This window comes from Tetrao urogallus (genome assembly GCF_951394365.1).
Source record: "Tetrao urogallus genome assembly, chromosome: 14".
NCBI classification, from domain to species: domain Eukaryota; kingdom Metazoa; phylum Chordata; class Aves; order Galliformes; family Phasianidae; genus Tetrao; species Tetrao urogallus.
Genome location: NC_136827.1, coordinates 16,472,577 through 16,490,128, shown reverse-complemented (window position 1 = coordinate 16,490,128; position 17,552 = coordinate 16,472,577). Strand labels below are relative to the sequence as shown.

General features: G+C 50.1%; 1 protein-coding gene across 2 annotated transcripts in view; it reads left to right on the top strand.

Annotated features, from left to right (window-relative positions):
- The window catches only part of SEPTIN8 (septin 8), a gene marked incomplete at both ends in the record, with an annotated part of 31,758 nt that overhangs the window by 9,322 nt on the left and 4,884 nt on the right, over positions 1-17,552 (top strand). Inside the window, 8 exons of one of the 2 annotated variants that reach the window (XM_079542540.1) lie at positions 4,350-4,464; positions 7,181-7,385; positions 8,034-8,220; positions 13,064-13,225; positions 14,778-14,874; positions 15,240-15,408; positions 15,618-15,750; positions 16,343-16,533. In XM_079542540.1, the coding sequence (XP_079398666.1) occupies positions 4,350-4,464; positions 7,181-7,385; positions 8,034-8,220; positions 13,064-13,225; positions 14,778-14,874; positions 15,240-15,408; positions 15,618-15,750; positions 16,343-16,533 (1,259 nt within the window). Of the gene's footprint in view, positions 1-4,349; positions 4,465-7,180; positions 7,386-8,033; positions 8,221-13,063; positions 13,226-14,777; positions 14,875-15,239; positions 15,409-15,617; positions 15,751-16,342; positions 16,538-17,552 lie in introns of those variants that run through there. The other variant, XM_079542541.1, reaches the window with a different exon arrangement.

Sequence of the window (17,552 nt, the reverse complement as noted above, 5' to 3'; positions counted from 1 at the left end):
CAGTTTTTTGGGGGGTTTCACTCTTGGTTTTACAGAGCAGTTCACACATTGCCCATACGCTGCTGTGTCTGCTGCAACGAGGCAGCCGGCGTTGTCTGATGCAGAGAAATACAAGCGTGTGTCACTGAAGAGCATTTCGTGTCAAGATCAATTGAGGAATGATACCACTCTGTTTATTTATTTCATTTTTTAAGTAATTGGTGTCAGAATGGTCTTTTATGCTCCAGTCCTGGTCAGTTCATTCTGCTCCCAGCGTGACAGCAAGGAGGACAAGGGCAGTGCATGGAAGGCTGATCCCCTTGGGTTGCACAGGCAGAAGCCACTTCTGGGAGCAGCCGTCGGACCATGTGATGATGCAAATTGAAACTGATGCAAATTGGGAGGTGAAGCAAGAAGAGAATGGAAGCAGGAAAGCCGTGATCAGTTTTTTTCTATTTTTAAAGCATTGCAGGAGCGTTGGTTGTTGCTCCTTCTCCTCATGTTTCCTTAATCCCTGTTTCTTCTAATTGGCATGTGGGTACTGTAGTGACTCCTCATAGGGAGCCAGATTTAGAATCAGAGAACTCGGTCTCTCTGATTGTGTTTCTCCACTGCCTTTTCCATCTCCCTTGCAATAAGAGGACAAATGACATCTTCCAAGGAAGTGGTTTGTGGCCAGCTGCCTTGTTCCTGCTGTGACACTGTGCTGCAGATGGGCTTAGGAAGCCAATGTGGGTTTGAAATGCTGCTTTCAGTTCCCTGGTGCAGCTGCAGGAGTGGGCCAGCGTGCTGTCATGCATCCTCCAGCAGGGCCGGGCGAGCCCAGTGCTGTACAGCAGGCTCCAAGTGTTGTGATTTGAGGTTTGCTTTTGGTTTCTGTGGTGCCTGGTGAAGCACGGCCACTGCCTGTCTGTCTAATGACTGTGATGTTGTTGGACCAGAGCTGGAGATCGATTCTCTCAGGGATGGCCACCGTTCCCATCATGGAAGTGCCCCCAGGTGCCATTTGTGTGTGTGTTGTCAGGATGGATGCAGGATGGAGCATCCATTGCAGGCTTAACATGTTCCAAGGACTTTGGATTTCAAAATGATCCAGCTCTGCTCTGACTTTCGCTGACTCCTTTGTTTCCCACCGAATTCCAGATTCAAAATAAAGCTCATTCCCTCTTCTCAGTGTTTCAAGCCCTTCCTGTCAGCTCGAGGCACAGGAGATCTTCAAAGAGTGCATTCCTCTAAAGGCTCTGCATAGAACCCCAGGAGCTGCCTGTGGTGGGATGCTGCTGAAGCAAGGTCAGGGCTGCTTTGGCAATCCACGCTCAGAGCCATTGTGAGCCCTTAAGTACCACGGTGCAAAATGACCATCTGTGCCTCAGGGATGCTTGGCTGCCCCTCAGCTCTTGGCAGCCTGGGGAGGGGTCTCCCACCCAATGAGCAGCAGTGCAGTGGTCTCTCCAGGCTGTGAATGTGGGTCTCACTGGGTGTTGTGAAGGGAGTGCTGCAGGAGCAGAGTGAGCCACGGTGGGTGCTGCTCTCCACAGATGAGTGCACCAAATGCTGCAAAGGAGTTGGACTTCTCAGGGAAATTGCTTGCACTCATAAGGCTGTCAAGCTCCTGTAGTTGATGGATTGGACGAGAAGAATAAAATGAAGAGAACCTTTGTTTACTATTATCATTACTGTTTTCCCCTGCTCTTACTGACTACATTGCAGCAGTCATTGCTGTGCCAACAGCAGGGCTGCCTGGGAGCTGGGATGGAGCTGAGCGTGCTGTGCACAGAGCCAATGGTTTCTGTGCTTTGCTATCGGCAGCGTTTTGGACCCCATCCAGGTTATTATCACTGCTTACAGAAGTAAAAGCAAACTGTGCACTTCAAGGTCACAGACAAAAATATGTCCCTGAAGTTTGGCTCTTTGGCTTGGGGATTTTGGGAGATGATGAGCAGTTTGGGGTAAGAGTATTTTTGTCCTGTAACCAGTGGCTGACCAGAGGAGGGCACAGCCCTGCACAGATGCAATCTTCTCTCTGTCTGAAGCACAACTGAGTTCTCAGTGTCTCCTCTCCTCGCTGGAGCCTATTTTAAACCCAAGCAGCGGTGCTGCCTGTTGCCTGGAAACCTCCTCCGAGCCCAATTGTAGCCATCCGCAGCTCCATTTATTTCCTTTCCAAAGCACCATCCCAGGCTTCTGCTTTGTGCTTTTTGTTTGCTTGGCTTGTTTATTATCTAAACCAAGAAGGAACAAAACTCAGTGACTTTGTGGGAATGTTTTTTTTTGCTTGTCAGCACATTGTGGTGATGGCAGCTGGAGTTTGGCACCGTGTAAGGGTGTCCAGGCAGAGCAGGGCTGGGAGCAGCCGGAGCTGGGAGGATGGGTGAGACCCAAAGGGACCTCCAGCTCTACCACCACTGGGTCTGGGGGTTCTTATGCTGCTCTGTGACCGTCTCCTTGAAAGGGAAGAAATATCTCGGAGCCCTTTCTGCCCCCAGTTCCTGCAGCTGCCTTGCTGAGCGTGGCCTGGTGTCTCTCCCACAAGCTGGGGGCTCACCATGCTGTCAGCACCCCTCCTGCAGAGCTGTTGGTTGGAGCTTTGTTGTCACTGCAAGCTGACAGATGAATGGAGGGAAGCACAACCTGGAGATTTCTGTGTCTATGGAGCCCTTTTTAATTCACTCAGCATTTGCCTAAACGATTGGCCACCTTGGAGCCTTAACTAGCACAGCCTCTCCCACAGGAAGGATTGAAACAATTGCTGTTTCTGCTTGGGTAGAGGGCACCATCAATCCCAGAGGGATGAAACAGCACTGATTGCAGGAGCCCAACTGCAGTCCTCTGTGGTTCTGCCCAGGGAGCGCAAGGGGAGCACTGTCCCTGGGTCACAGGGAGCTGGTGGCAATCCAGTGGGCAGCAGAGAGTTGGAAGGCGAGGTGTAGCCGCTGTTTCAGCTGTTTGCAAGCAGTCCTTGTGATATAAATGACGCATTTTGCAAAAGGGAGAATGTTGCTTTGTTCTCCCAAAGGCGGCACTGAAGGAGGCTTTGAGTCGAGATGCAGTTGAAAGGTTCATGGTTTACTGTTGGCTGTTTGTGTTGTTTGTTTTAAAGAAATCGTGTTGCAGAGCAGAGAGATGCACGAGGCTCATCGAGTCACTGCTTGAATCCAGTGTTCAGACTCTTCTCTGGGTGCTCTGCAGCATCCTGGACAAGGTGCTGGGGTGCTAAGGCTGAGGTGTGGGGGATGGATGCTTCACTCAGTGCTGATGACTGAGAACAAACAGACCTATATACCAAAGAAACCGAGAGCAAATGAGTCATGCCCTGATGCGTGTATCTTTGCTTCTTTAGGGAAGGAGGAGAGCACTGTAGAGGCTGCAGATTGTGGCATGGTCACTGGGTTTGGGCACTGTTATTTAGTTGGGCAGAAGGTTGGCAACGTGATGAAATATTTCTGGTTATCTGAACTCTCCCATTAGCCGTTAGGAACAGAAGGACCTTCTGTCAGCTCCTCTCTTCTGGACCTGCTCTGCCATTCTGTACAGCAGGTGCACAGCCCACCCCCAGAGCCCCCCCACCCCGTGTCACTTGGGCTGGGTTTGCTCTGTGGTGCCCAGCACAGTGCAGTGATGTTGAAAGCAGAACTGGTTTAGTTCTGTAGTGCTTTGCACGTGGGCCATCTGTGGCTTTGCTGCGGAGGAGTCTTGGACTCTGCCAGACGATCCGTGGACATTTATTGCCTTTGTTTCTAAGCAGCACTTCCCGTACAGGTGACCAGCTCTGTCCTGCTCCGGGGGAGGGAGGAGACAGAAGGAAGAACAACGTGTGTATGGGGGAGGCAGGAACGGGAACTGCAGAGAAACAGTGGAAACTGCGTGGTCACAGATGGTAAAGCGAGAGGGTTCCTCATCCTGACTGGGCTGGAAGCGTGAGCAAACAAAATCACACTGCTCATGACATAGCAAGGGAAACAGATCGAGTGCTTGGGGAGAACACAGAGCTTGTCTGCCTGGATTCAGTGCTGGAGGAGTTGAGAAAATAAAATGGAGGAGGAAAAATGAGGGCTAAAATGCACATAATGGGTTTTCCCTGGTTAACCTCTTCCAGCTGCATGCAGTTGGAATTCATGTTAGAGGTTCCTTGCTTTGTAGCCTGTAACTTAGTTCTGTCTGAGGCGGTTCCCCGTTAGGGCTGATGTCTGTCTGTCATTTTTCTGTTGGCTGTCAGAGGATTTGAGATGAGGCACAGCAGCGCAAGGTGTTGTGGCAGTGCTGGGCTCTGAGCAGCGGCTCTGCAGTGCCCCAGGAAGCAGCTCTTTGTTGGCTTTCTGACCTACTGCTTCTCTGCAGCTCTGCTCACCTGTCTGTTTTCTCCCTTCCAGAATGAAGAGAAGAGGAACCTTTCCCTTGGGGGCCATGTTGGCTTTGACAGCCTCCCGGATCAGCTGGTCAGCAAGTCTGTCACGCAGGGCTTCAGCTTCAACATCCTCTGTGTGGGTGAGCACAGTCCTGCAAGCAGATGGGGGTGGAACGGGCGGTGATGGGGTTGGGACTGTGTTTCCCTATGAGTCCTGCTGGGAAACAGCCCCAGCTGTGACCTTGAGCACGTCAGAGATGCCTGGCTTTGAAAGAACAGCAGCCCATTTCCCACAAAAAGAGCAACCAAAAAACAACGTTCCATCCCTCCCTGCAAGACAGCACCCAGCCTCCTCACCCTCCTGCTTGGGGTTGAGTGAATCAAATCTCAGAAATGTGATCATCTCTGAGCTGCAAAAAGGGATGGGGGGAACAGTTTTTGTAGATTGTGAAGTGTGCATCTTTGAGGACCGTGAGCAGCTGCAAGGGGTAGACTTCAAAATAACCTCATTATGCTCTTGTTTTTTTAGTTTTGGTATTTCTGTCATTTATCGGGTCATGCTGGCTAGAGTGCTAGAAGTGAACTGCTTCCAATGATGAGGGCCTTCCTAGGAGCCCAGAGAGAGGGAGTAGAAGTAGTGGAAGTGATGGACTGCCTGCAGAGCAAGTAGGGCATGGAGGGCTGTTTCCTTGGAAATTTGTCTTGCTCTCCTGGCCAATAGAGCTGTGTTTTGTGAATGAGGAGTTTAAATAGGGCCCCTTGTGGGTCAGTCTGGAAAAGATCAGTCTCATACATTTACCTGCAGCAGCACTTCAAAGCCCTTTCACAGAAAGCCGTGAGCCAAATACTCTGGGCTGGAGCTGGGTTTGTCATGCATTCCAGGTATTCTTCTACAGCTGCTGGAAATGGGGCTTACAGATGGGAAACTTCTGCTCATCTGGCCTCTACTTGTTCTCAAGAACTTCTTTGTCCCTGCTGAGTTTCTCAGTCATCCCCATTTGCCTCCAAAAGCACTCCCCCGTGCATCTCAGGGGTTCAACCCAGCAGAAATATTTCTGCTGTTAGAAAGATGAAGACACCCTACTTTAGTCTTCCAGCGCCGTGCTCTGCTGCAGTGTATAGTGAAAATTCACCGTGGAACAAGGCCTCTAATAACACTGTCACGCTTTGGCTTTCGTGTTGCAGACGCTCATGCAGCATTTTTTGTACTGTTTTCACAATGTTTTCTGATAAACTTGGTTCTTTGTTCAACTCCTTGGCTGGTCTGGTATAAAGAATCATGGGACAACAGGGCAGCCTTGAAAGAAACAGAAATTACAAGGAGAAACTCCAGTAATCAGAAGTCATATGAGGTGAAACCAGCTGAGTTGCAGACACCATCTCTGGGCTGGGTTGCAACATCTCCTTGTGCAGCTGGAGCTCTTCCGAGCACAGCAGCGCCTCCTGCTCCACCAGACAGCTGTAGCTATCTGTACAGGTTATCTGTATGCATGGATTCTCATACCTGTGTTGTTATTTCCTCCAGTTCAGCTGATGTTGTCTGTTGCACGGATGTCACCAAGCAGAGATGTGCTGTCTGTGACACGTCTGTGCAGAACGGCACTGTGGACAGCCTGCATGTACCAAGGCAGATCTCACTGAGCTCTTGTGCGGAGCTTCCTTTGTGCTCAGAATGAGGAAGAATTCCACCTGCTGCTCCCTGATGTGTTTCTTTAGCTAGCTTCCCACCAAAAAAGGCTGTTTTTCTGCCTGCTGCTTGCAGGCTGTGTGATAAAATCAGTATGTACATGCGCCTCTGCCTTCTGGTTTGAATGTGCAGCAATGCTTTTCCCTGGGTGATCCAATCCACATTGTCTCTGAACTTTATCATCTGACAGGGCCCAGATTTCCCCTGGCAGAAAAGTGAGCAGGCAGCAGCACAGCCCCAGCACTGCCAGCTAAAGGCAGAGCTGTGCCTTCAGAGGGGAGAGATGCAGAGCTGGTTTTGGTGCAGCTGCTGCGTGGATGGAGGGAAAAAAGATTACAGCAGAATGGGCTTTAGTCCTTTGACACACTAACTGTACACGTGGGACCCCAGCACTAGGGGTGTGCAAGAGGGACAGGCTGATGTAAGGCGTCCAGACCAAAGTTCAGCTGCACAGAGAAATCACAAAACTTCCATCTCAACTTTTTCTGCTGTGGAAGGAGATTTTTAGTCTGCAAGTGGTCCTTGCAGATCTGTTTGCCTGTATCTCTGCGCTGAAGTAGGCACTCTGATTTCCTTCCATATATATCTCTAAATGGGACAAGTCCTCAAGAGACTCCAATGGTGAGACAGAGAAAGCAGTTAAAAAGCCTGCTGGGGTTAGAAATCCCACAGAAGGGAGTAAGAGGAAACCTCTGTCAGACTTACCTGCCCTTCTGCAGTACAGCAGGACCCATTGCTCTGACTGAGTGCACTGTGTGTCCTGGGCTGCTGCTGTGTTTGGGATTGGCAACACCTGAGCCAGACCATTCTTGCCAATAGGAACAGCTGAGTTTTACTCCATCTCAGTTGAAGGCTCAAAAACATTGTACTAAAACTCTTCTTCTCGCCTTCTCTGGTACAGGTCCCAAGCAAAGGCAGCTTTGATGAAGGGGGAAAATTGCATTCTATATTTGCTGAATTTGCTATATTCTATTTGCTGAATGTCCCCTGCTGGGAGGATGAGCTGCATGCTGGCGCAGGAAGCCTTCAAGGATGCTTTGTGACAATTATGTCTGGCCACAAACAATTTGTAGCAACCTTTCACGTTATAATTTAGTTCTGCTCTATAATTAATACCCTTTGAAGTGATAAATTCATGCTGCGCTGAACTAATGACTTCTCATTCCTAGGTGAGACCGGCATTGGGAAATCCACACTAATGAACACACTCTTCAATACCACGTTTGAGACCGAAGAAGCCAGCCACTATGAGAACGCGGTTCGCTTGCGGCCACGGACCTACGACCTGCAGGAGAGCAACGTGCACCTGAAGCTGACCATCGTGGACGCGGTTGGGTTCGGGGATCAGATAAATAAAGACGAAAGGCAGGTCTCGTGCCATCTGCTCGGCGCTTGCAGGCTCCTCTCCGACGTTTTGACACAAACTGCCCATCGTCCTGCTTGCAGTCCTGCAGGGGTGGTGCCCACGTTTCTGTTAATGCAGAAGCTCCCTGCAGTGCCTCTGGTTTTGGGGGCTGGATGCAGGGGGAGCTGGGCAAGGAACCAAAAAGAGATGGGAGGGGTCATATGAGGTCTTTCCTGAAGAATGCGAGCAGTGAACAAGCTGTCCTCAGCACGGGGTTGGGAATTAGCTGCTCTGGCCGTGATTGGTGTCTCTGGGCCTGTCTCATGTAATTACATCTTGTTCAAGCCCCAGGTAGAGGCTTTCTGGGAGTCCAAGGTCTCTCCTTGTCATCTGGCGTTGCTGCAGCCAGATGGCTCAGCCCTGCAATCTCTGCACTGTGATCTGTGGAGGTGGTTATCTTCCATGCTCCACTGTCATTAGGCTTTGCAGTGCAGCCTCGGGAGGTTCCAGAAACCTTTGGATTAAAAGGTCTGTGCGTAAAGGCCACGCTTTTCCCTTGTAAGGATAAATTACTTCGGTCTTAATCAGTATCATGATATATCTAGGAGAATTCCTTAAGCCTTCAAGCTGTGTGATTTTGATCTCCAGTCTTTGGGTTGCTAATGGTATGGTTTTAGTTACAGGCCGATAGTTGAGTACATTGATACGCAGTTTGAAAATTATTTGCAAGAGGAGCTGAAAATCCGCCGTTCTCTGTTCAACTATCATGACACGAGGATCCACGTCTGCCTGTACTTCATCACCCCCACTGGGCACTCCCTCAAGTCCTTGGACCTGGTGACAATGAAGAAGCTGGACAGCAAGGTAAAAGGTTGGAGACTGGTGTCCCCTTCTGGAAGGGGTGATACTTGTGCTAATATTGCCATGAGGAAGGCTCTGTGCCTTCTGTGTACCAGTGCTGGACACTTCTGCACCTTAGCTGAGCACTTTTTAGGGCTTGGATAGAACTTGGTCTGCCTTGGTGGTTGATGAGGTTTTGTGCTGCTTTCCTGAAAAACAGCAGGTGACAAAAGAGCAAGCTGTGAGGGGCGTGGAGAGTTATCCAGATTTGTTCATTTTTATGACAGCCATCGCCTGCATCTCTGTCATCTCTTCTTTAAGAGCGCAGGTGAGGATCATTTGAGATCCTGCAGTTCCTGTGGCAGGGCCCCCTGTGCTACACTGGCCAGCAGGGAGAGGGACTGAGTGCAACCAAGTAGTGAACTTCCCAAGAGAGGGGCTGGTGCAAAGGAGGAGAGGGCTGAAGAGAAGCGCTGTCTGTGCCCAATGGTGTGCATGAGCTGCACTGCTGGCAGAGCTGGGCAGTCTGCATAAGCGTTCACAGTGCCTTATGACAGTGTAAATATGATAAGAAACTCACAGGATCATAGGAAATCTAGAAGTGGGTCACGAGAGGGTCCGACTGAGGGCTGTTTGTTTGCACACGAGCAATTGCTGCCTTAGGGAACAGTGGGTTAACCAGCCAACCAGTGATATTCTTGCAGCTCAGAGGAATTTTCTGGCACACTTTTTTGTTCTAACTGGCTTCTAGAGAGCTGCAGGGACGCTTCAAGGGTCACTAATGACAGCAGCATCTCCTCCTATCTTTGCAAGAATTTCCTGCCTTTAAGAGCTGTCATTAAGCAGCAAGGTGGCCCCTCTCAGATGGCACATGCTAATCCACTTATGCAGAGGGCAAATGAGGCAACTGGGACCCTGCAGTAACCTGGGGTTGCCCTGAATTGTATGAAGGGAACATGCTCTTCTCTGGCTGTTGATCACATGCAGCGCTATTGGACTTTCCTGGTGGGCACAGCTCCCTTGGCAATCCCTGCTGCTCGTCCTCACCACCCGGGGCAGCTGCCCTACTTTTCCTTGGCCCTGCTCCTCAGTAGGCACTGGCTTCCCATTACAGTGGCCTGCTGGTAACCATGGGGGCTGCTACACTGACTTCATCAAGAATCTGAAAACTTTCCCTTAATAAACTCTGTCTCTTGGTGTTGTGCCAGCATGACATGTTACCAGAAATATGTTTGGAAGAAAGCAGTTGCACAATTCCCCTTGGTGCTGGTGGTCCCACAAAGCCTTTTTCTGCCTTTGGTTCTGCATTCCCTCCTTTTCACATCTCCCTGTGGCTGCTTTTAATGTGGTCCTTGCATAGTACCAAAATAAATCCTTTGTGCTTGTGCAAAGATGGGAACTTTGTGTGCACACAAGCTTTTTATATTCCTAAAGTTCCACTTCAGCGGTCGTCTCTGAAGTCATGTTATCCATTTGCTCTCATCTCCCTGCTTACCATGGTAAGAACTTCTTGACTTTCATGGCATGTTGGCCTTGCACAGGTGCATACAAAATAACAATAAGCAAATAGAGACCACTGGTCTTTTGTGCCTGTCAGGGCTGTGTGTTGCATTAATCCATCAGTGTCATCACGGGGCTTTGAGATGCGTTCCAGACATTCCCTAAAATACTGACAGTGCTGTGCCCATTGCCAGTGCACCTGAACTGTTTGCTCTTAGAGGCCAGCACATGTGCAGGGTGGAGCTGGGTGTAAGCAAACCCCAGACAGCTTTGTTTCTGCTCCGGAGCAGTAACAGCAGTGCTTACTGTGTTGGAGCAGAGAGGTGAGGCACGCTGACTCACATCCACGGTGGTGTGAGCAACCTGAACCTGCTTTCTTGGGGAGCTTTGCGTGGCTGTGGCCTTTGTTTTACAGTGGAAGAGTGGGGCACACAGAGGCAAAAGGTACAGCAGAGGCATTGCTTTGCAGCATGGTGTGCTGGCTCACCTTTTGAGATTGGTTTAACAACGATTGCACAGGACCCTGTTTCAGTTACACCTTTGCTCTAGCACGCCAGCGGCATGGCAGCAGGTGTTGGGCAAGCTGCTGAATCTGTCATGATTTCAGTAATGCATCTTGCTTCGAGCTTACAAAATCCCTTCTGGGCAAAGCTGTTCTGTAAACAGAATCTTCCATTGTACTGTAATACAATATTCGATTGGCTGAGCTCATGGCCAGCTGTTGTCTGCGGTATTGAATTACATCCAGAGAACTGGAAGTATCTTCAGCATGGTTTGAGGTAGATGGAGCTGGCTGGTTGCTCCACAGGAAGCAGGTACACCCTGGCAGGGGTGGGCTTCCCTGTGTATTTTCCAATTACAGCCCTACCCTGAAAAGCGATGGCATAACAGTGTGCTGCCCTGGGCACCCCTCTGCTGCCTGTTTGCTGTCCCTGGATGGTTTCCATTTCTGTGTGTTGTTTTGAGCTGTGGCTAATTGCCCTTCGTGAGCTGACATGTCCTGGGTGGTTCACCAGCCAGCAATGATGCTCCAGGCCTCTTTGTGCATCTACTGCTTGGTTTCCAAGGCAGGATTTCGCTGTTGGTTTAGTTGGGACTTGCGTTTGGGAACACTTTGGAGGTGGGGGGGAGGAAACCCAATTGTATTTTGTATTTCACAGAGTAAAAATGCATATGGTCATACTATATTAGGGAAAAAATATTTTCTCTCATCGTTCTTATTTGGTTACATTCTTGAAAGTTTTATTTTTGGAGATGAGGAATGGCTCTGTGGTCAGAGAGATGTGAGCAGGCGGTGATGTGTGCCTGTGAGGTCGCTTTCTCATCTGAAACACGCTTCCTCTGCTCAAAGATTCCGTCTGCAGCAAAGACTGTGAGCACCTGCACTCGTTTTCATGCAGCTTCTGCATGCCTGTCTGATTCAGCTGGCTGACATTCCAATAATTAACTTATTGATTTTGATATTAGATTTTTAAATGGAGGATAGCATCCTTCCACCAGGAGATATGAGGACGTTGCTCTGGGGTTTTGCCTGCAACCCAAGGTGATCCAGCTTGTGGCTCCCTAGATGTGCATGAAATCAAAACCCAGTAATTTTGTGCTTACATATAAAATTAATGAACTTGTGAGGGAAGAAGAGGGAAGGAGAGAAACACTCCACTGCGCTGGAAGTCACAACAGCCCTGGGAAAGTGGACTTGAGCTGGAAGGAGGTGGTGCAGTCAGTGTGGCTGTAGTCCTGGTAGGTTCCTGCTGGTTCCCTTCTTACTGAAGGGCAGCTGCACATATTTGTGTCAGGAAGAGATGGAATGATCCAGGACAAATGTAGCTGAAAAAAATGAGAGCCTACTGAGGTTCTTTTGCTGTTAATTAATTGTTGGCATTTGCGTTGGCATTGGCTATTGGTTACTGGAAATGCAGCAGCTTGCAGAGCCCTTTTGGGTTTTGAACACAGTGATGGACTTCCCTTTTTGGAGCTCGGTTAGAAGGGACTTGATCCATCCTCGGGTTACAGCTTTTCTGAGTTGTGCCTGCTGCTGGGAAGGACACACCGAGCTGCAAGCAGGGCTGAGCTGGTGCCTTGTGTGAGGAGAGGGGGCAATGAGTTAGGCCAGCTGAGAACAGACTAAAATCGCCTGTGGTGCTCATTTATCAGTGTGCCAGGCTGCAAACACTGCAGAGCACAAAGCCCTGCGTGTGGCCATGTCTTTCTGCTCCTGCATGGGAGCTGATGAGCCCCGAGCCGAGCCTGCTGTGTGCGATGTGGTAGCAGGTCAGTGAGGCACCAGCTGTGGGCATGGCCCCTTCACCTTTGTAATGGGGACGTCTTCCTGCTGAGGAGTGGAGTGGGGCCAGCAGACCTGGTTCTCTGTGCTTTTCAGGTCTTTGGTAAATGAGGCCAGAGCAGTAGCTGGGGAGAAAGTAGGGATTTCATCTTCTTGTGCCCTGTTCCCAGGCAGGTATCTGAACTGTTAACACAGCTGCTGACTCCAGGGCATCCTGAAACTGTGCCCAAAGGAGAATGTGGGCCTCCTCCTGTCCAGCTGCAGGCGTGATGTGGGCAGGAAATAGTTTGGGGGCAGCCAGCAAGTTAAGGAGATTTTCTTTTGGAACAAGGAAAAACATTTATATTTAGTGAGAGCTAAACCAGAGCAGGGAGGAAGGATGTAAGGAAAAAGCACTGAGCTACAGAGAGAACTGAAGCTGGAAAGCAAGGCCATTGATTTTAGTGGGCACTCACTGGAGAACAGATGGCTGCTGTGGATTTCTGCAGGACAAAGAGCATTGGCTGTGGGGAAACGTTAAATGGCAAATCTCTCTTCTCATTTCATTTCTCTGCATTCCTGAGTTGTGCTGCTCTGAGTCTGGCTGCCATTCAGGCAGGCTCATGGTGCTATTCAGGCTGGGTTTGCAGTGCTGTGCGTGGCTCCTGTGGGCTCAGCAGTGCTCTGATAGCAGCCCTGTGAGTGCTCCTGCCGCTGCTGTAAAGCGCCTGTGGACTTCTTGCTCTTTCTGCTTAAGCACAGGAAGGTTTCACACCGTCTTGCTGCAGCATTTCATCTTTGCACTTGTCTTCCAAAGCAGCTGTTCAGCACAGCCAGCACTGACGGGGTGATGGCTGCAGATGTGACAGTGATAATGGCTCTGTCTCTGCTGAAGCGTGTAGCAAAACACACAGGCAGGAGCAGAGGCTTTGATCTGCTGGTTGGGTGCATTTATTGCCGTTTGTCTGCAAGGCGTGTAGGCAAATGAGTGGAAAACTCTTCCCTCTGGTGTTCAGTGCTGCTGCATCTCGCAGGCACAACCTCAGCTCCCCCCACTGCCCAGCTCTGCTGCTCACCTCTGCTTTGTCCTTCCTTCTGCTTCAGGTGAACATTATCCCGATCATTGCCAAAGCAGACACCATCTCCAAGAGCGAGTTGCACAAGTTTAAGATAAAGATTATGAGCGAGCTGGTCAGCAACGGTGTGCAGATCTATCAGTTCCCCACAGACGACGAAGCAGTGGCTGAGATCAACTCTGTGATGAATGTGAGTAATGCTGCCAACTGCAGGGCTTCCAGAAGTTGTGACAAATTGAACTGGTGTGCAAAAACTCGTCTGAAAGGCAAGTTTCCTTGGGATTGTCCAGATGCTAAATCTGTTTCAAAGTCGAGCTGTGGATCTGACAGATGCCTGAGGCTGTCGCATACAGAATTAATTAAAATGTGGCTCTTATTTAATATCTGTGGGCTCTCTGGAGATGCTCATCTCAGCTCTAGAATTGGATTTATTGGATTTCTGAAAAATACTTCCTTCAAAATTCATTTTATCTGTTTTTAGGCTGCTTATCATTTGAGGAGGGAAGAACTTCGAATAAGAAATTGACAGTTAAGATCTACGTTATCCTTCCACTTAAGGACACTAAGCAGAGAGAACCCAATTTGAAGAAGGAAAAACTGTTAGACTCCATTTTGTCTTATTTTAAACTCAAAGATCAAACTCAGATGTGGTGGAAGAATATGAAAAACCAATTTCAAGTTGAGGAATTTGGCTTTACTCCCAGCTCAGAGTTTTACCTTTTGTGGAATAGAGACAGCTGACGTGTTTTCGTGTTTGTTTGTTTGTTTCCTAAATAAAACATGTGGGAGGGATAAATGTGCTGCAGCCCTGAGCCCCGTGGGTGTACCACAGAGCAGTGTGCCTGGCCCTGGCTCCCTGCAGGGCTGTGCTTGTTGCCTTGAGTGCCCCATTCCTTGCAACCTTTGGTGCTTTGCAGCCTCAGAGAGCACGTGTTGCATCCTGCACGTGGCACAGCAGTCGTATGTGGGCACTGGAAGGGAACGGCCTGTGTGTGGATGTCTTTGCTTGTGTTTTCTGCGAGGCAGGGAGCTCCCTGCTCTTGGCACACAGAGAGATGGCAGCTGCGGGAGCAACCTGACAAATGGAGAGAGGCAGATCAGCAGTGATCCTGGAGTTCCCATAATATTTCCTCATTAAGTTCAGTCCAGCCAGCATTGCTAGTAAGCTGCTCTGCTATGGCAGAGGGGAAGCTGCTCTGAGCGTTGGAGGTAGAGGGCTTCGGAGGAAAGGTTTTTGGATAGACCCTGGGTTGGGATGAAGGCAACCTGGAGGTTAGGCTGACCTCTGCAAGGTTGGCCCAAGGACTGAGCCCTGCAATCACTGAGGCTGGAAAAGACTTCTCAGATCCCCAACCCCACCATGCCCACTGACCACATCCCCCAGTGCCACATCCCCACAGTTCTGAACACCCCCAGGTTGGTGATTCCCCACTCCCTGGGCAGCTGTTTCAGTGCTGACTGCTCTTTGGAGAAGAAATTATTCCCAATACCCAACCTGAACTTCCCCATGTGCAGCTTGGGGCCATCCCCTCTTATGCTATTGCTGTTATCCAGGAACAGAGGCCAACCCCCTATTGCTACCACCTCCTTTCAGGGGTCGTAGGGAGTGATGAGGTATCTCCTGAGCTGCCTCTTCTCCAGACTGAACCTTTCCAGTTCCCTCAGCTGCTCCCTACAGGATGTGTGCTCCAAACTCCTCACAGCTCCATTGCCCTGAGTCTCTGCTGTCGCTTCTGTTTCAGGCTCATCTGCCCTTTGCTGTGGTTGGCAGCACAGAGGAGGTGAAGGTGGGGAACAAGCTGGTGAGAGCTCGGCAGTACCCGTGGGGAGTGGTGCAAGGTAAGCTGCCACCTGCATGGACAGATGCATGCACCCTGCAGCTCTGCCCTTCCCAGTGTGTGCAGGAAGGCGTGCTGTGCTGCATGGTGGGGATGGGTCCCATGCAGCATTGTGTGGGTTGGCCAATCTTGCCTTTGAATTCCCATTACCACCAGCGTCTGAAATAAGTTGTCTGAGCAGTGCTTGGACTCGCACCCACTCTGGCATGGTCAAAATGAATCACTGTATCCAAAGAACTTGGTTATCCCATGGGGGATGGCAGCTAGACATCCATGGGAGGGGAATCTCTGGAGTTGGGCTGAATGTGCATTAGTACTCCTCCCTCTCATGTGCGTTTTGCTGACTCCTCACTTGTTTTCAATCAGTTGAGAATGAAAGTCACTGTGACTTTGTGAAACTGCGAGAAATGCTGATCCGAGTCAACATGGAGGATCTTCGGGAGCAGACCCACACCCGCCACTACGAGCTGTACAGGAGGTGCAAACTGGAGGAGATGGGCTTCAAGGACACGGACCCAGACAGCCAGCCCTTCAGGTGAGGGCCTTCACATATGCCATCGTGGTAGGGCACCAGCACCCCAAAGAAAAGCAGAGGTTTGTGGGCGATATCTGCTATGCTGGGCTGGAAGATATGAGCCTTGCATTTGAACTTGTTCCCTTCACTGATTCTTTGTTCTTAATGAAGCAGGCAGGCATGCCTTTTCCCCATCCCTAAGTCTAGATTCCGTTTGCTTTCTTATGCAGCCTACAAGAAACATACGAGACCAAAAGAAAAGAATTCTTGGGTGAGCTCCAGAAGAAAGAGGAAGAAATGAGACAAATGTTTGTTAACAAAGTCAAGGAGACAGAGGCAGAGCTGAAGGAGAAGGAGAGAGAGGTGAGTGTGCCAGAAACCCCTGAGAGGAGCCCAAAATACACTCAGCCATAGGATCTGGTCTCAGCAGCACACAGATCCTGGAATGCATGAGCAGATGCTTAGTAGACCTTGCCAGCCAAAGCAACACACACACATATACATATACACTCACACACACACCTTCCCCTGCTCAGGGAAGGGTGCACGGTGGTATTTTCAGAGCAGCATCACTGGTTTAGATGTTTCAGAAACAGAAGTCTTGCCCTCCCTGCGCCGTGCGTAGGAGACAAGGCTGCTGCTTGGTGAGCAAAGGGCAGTGCAGAATGGTTTGGTGAGCATTGGGTTGGAGGTGCACAGTCACAGGGGTCGGTGGTGGGAGGCCATGGGCAGCTGCCGTGCTGCAAGGGGAAACAGATGGACTGTCTTCCAAGGAGTGAAGAGTCACATCATGTCACAGAATGGCCTGGGTTGAAAAGGACCTCAAAGGTTGGGAATGTGGGATCCCACTGTGCCCTCGGTCCCTGAACTGAGATATGCTGGGGGTTCAGAGGACGGGGGTTATGGGGCTGGTAATCGTACCTGGTGCAGTGCTCACAGTGCCTGTCTGCTGCAGCTGCATGAGAAGTTTGAGCACCTGAAAAGGATACACCAGGAAGAGAAAAGGAAGGTGGAGGAAAAGAGGAGAGAGCTGGAGGAAGAGATGAACGCCTTCAACAGGCGGAAAGTCGCGGTGGAAACCTTGCAGTCCCAATCCTTGCAGGCTACCTCACAGCAGCCGCTGAAGAAGGACAAAGACAGGAAAAAGTAAGTGACCAAACTGGAGTGTCTCCTTTGCCTCTGGGAGGGGGCAAGTTCTCAGACTGCAGCGTTTTGAGAGATAAGGAAAAAAGGGTTTTGGAACCCAAATTTTACCCTTCAGGCTTTGTGTAAAGTGCAGGAGAGAAGGGGCCACCTGTGCCAGGGGAAGCCCTGCTGGCTGCAGGGTGGCTCCTCAGTTCTGGGCTGTTCTCTAAAGGCCTGGAGCCCTGCAGGGCATGCAGCCATGGGAGCACATAGCTGCTGGATGCAGGAAGGGAGCTGAAAATTGCTGTACTGTCTCCCCAGCAGAGAGAAGCAGGGACAGCCTTGGCACAACTGTGATGTCCTGCAGGCATGGTGCCCCATCCTGCTCTGCTCTGTGGCTTTAGGGCCTCTTTTTGTGGAATGCTGTTTATTTTTAGAGGTAGAGCTGTGAAAAGTGAAACAAAGCAGGTTAGAATGAAGAAACACAGAGAATTCATTAGGGCTCCATGTGATGCAGGACTCCAAGACAGAGTTCTGCTTGTGCTGAATACCTGAGAAAGCCCTTTTCCCCTAAAGGCAGAATTCTTATCTAGCTGCAGGTTAATTGACATTGCTGAAGCCAGCAGGAGTATGGAGGAGGGACATACAATATAATGGTCTCTCAGCTGCCTGGTTATAATGATAGAGAAAGAAGGGGGCAAACAGGTTTATTTAAAGAAGATATATCTTTAAAAATAAAAATGGGGGTGGTGCTGTCTTGCCCCCAGCCATTTTGGTTCCCAAGGAGCACTGTGCAGGAACAGGATGAGGCAAGCTGACATGCAGGGCGCTCAGTTTGTCCCTCCAGCACTTACAGTTAATTTGCTGTCAGAGCTGCGTGTGGTCCCAGCAGGGCACTGCAGTCACAGCCTGGTGAGAGGAAAGAGATGGCTGGGAAGTGATGCCCTGGTTAGCTCCTGGCAGCAGAGTGGTGCTGGGGCTCTGAGCCATTTGTTTCTTCCTAGGAAGGTAACAGCATGTGTTATTTAACTTATTTGCTT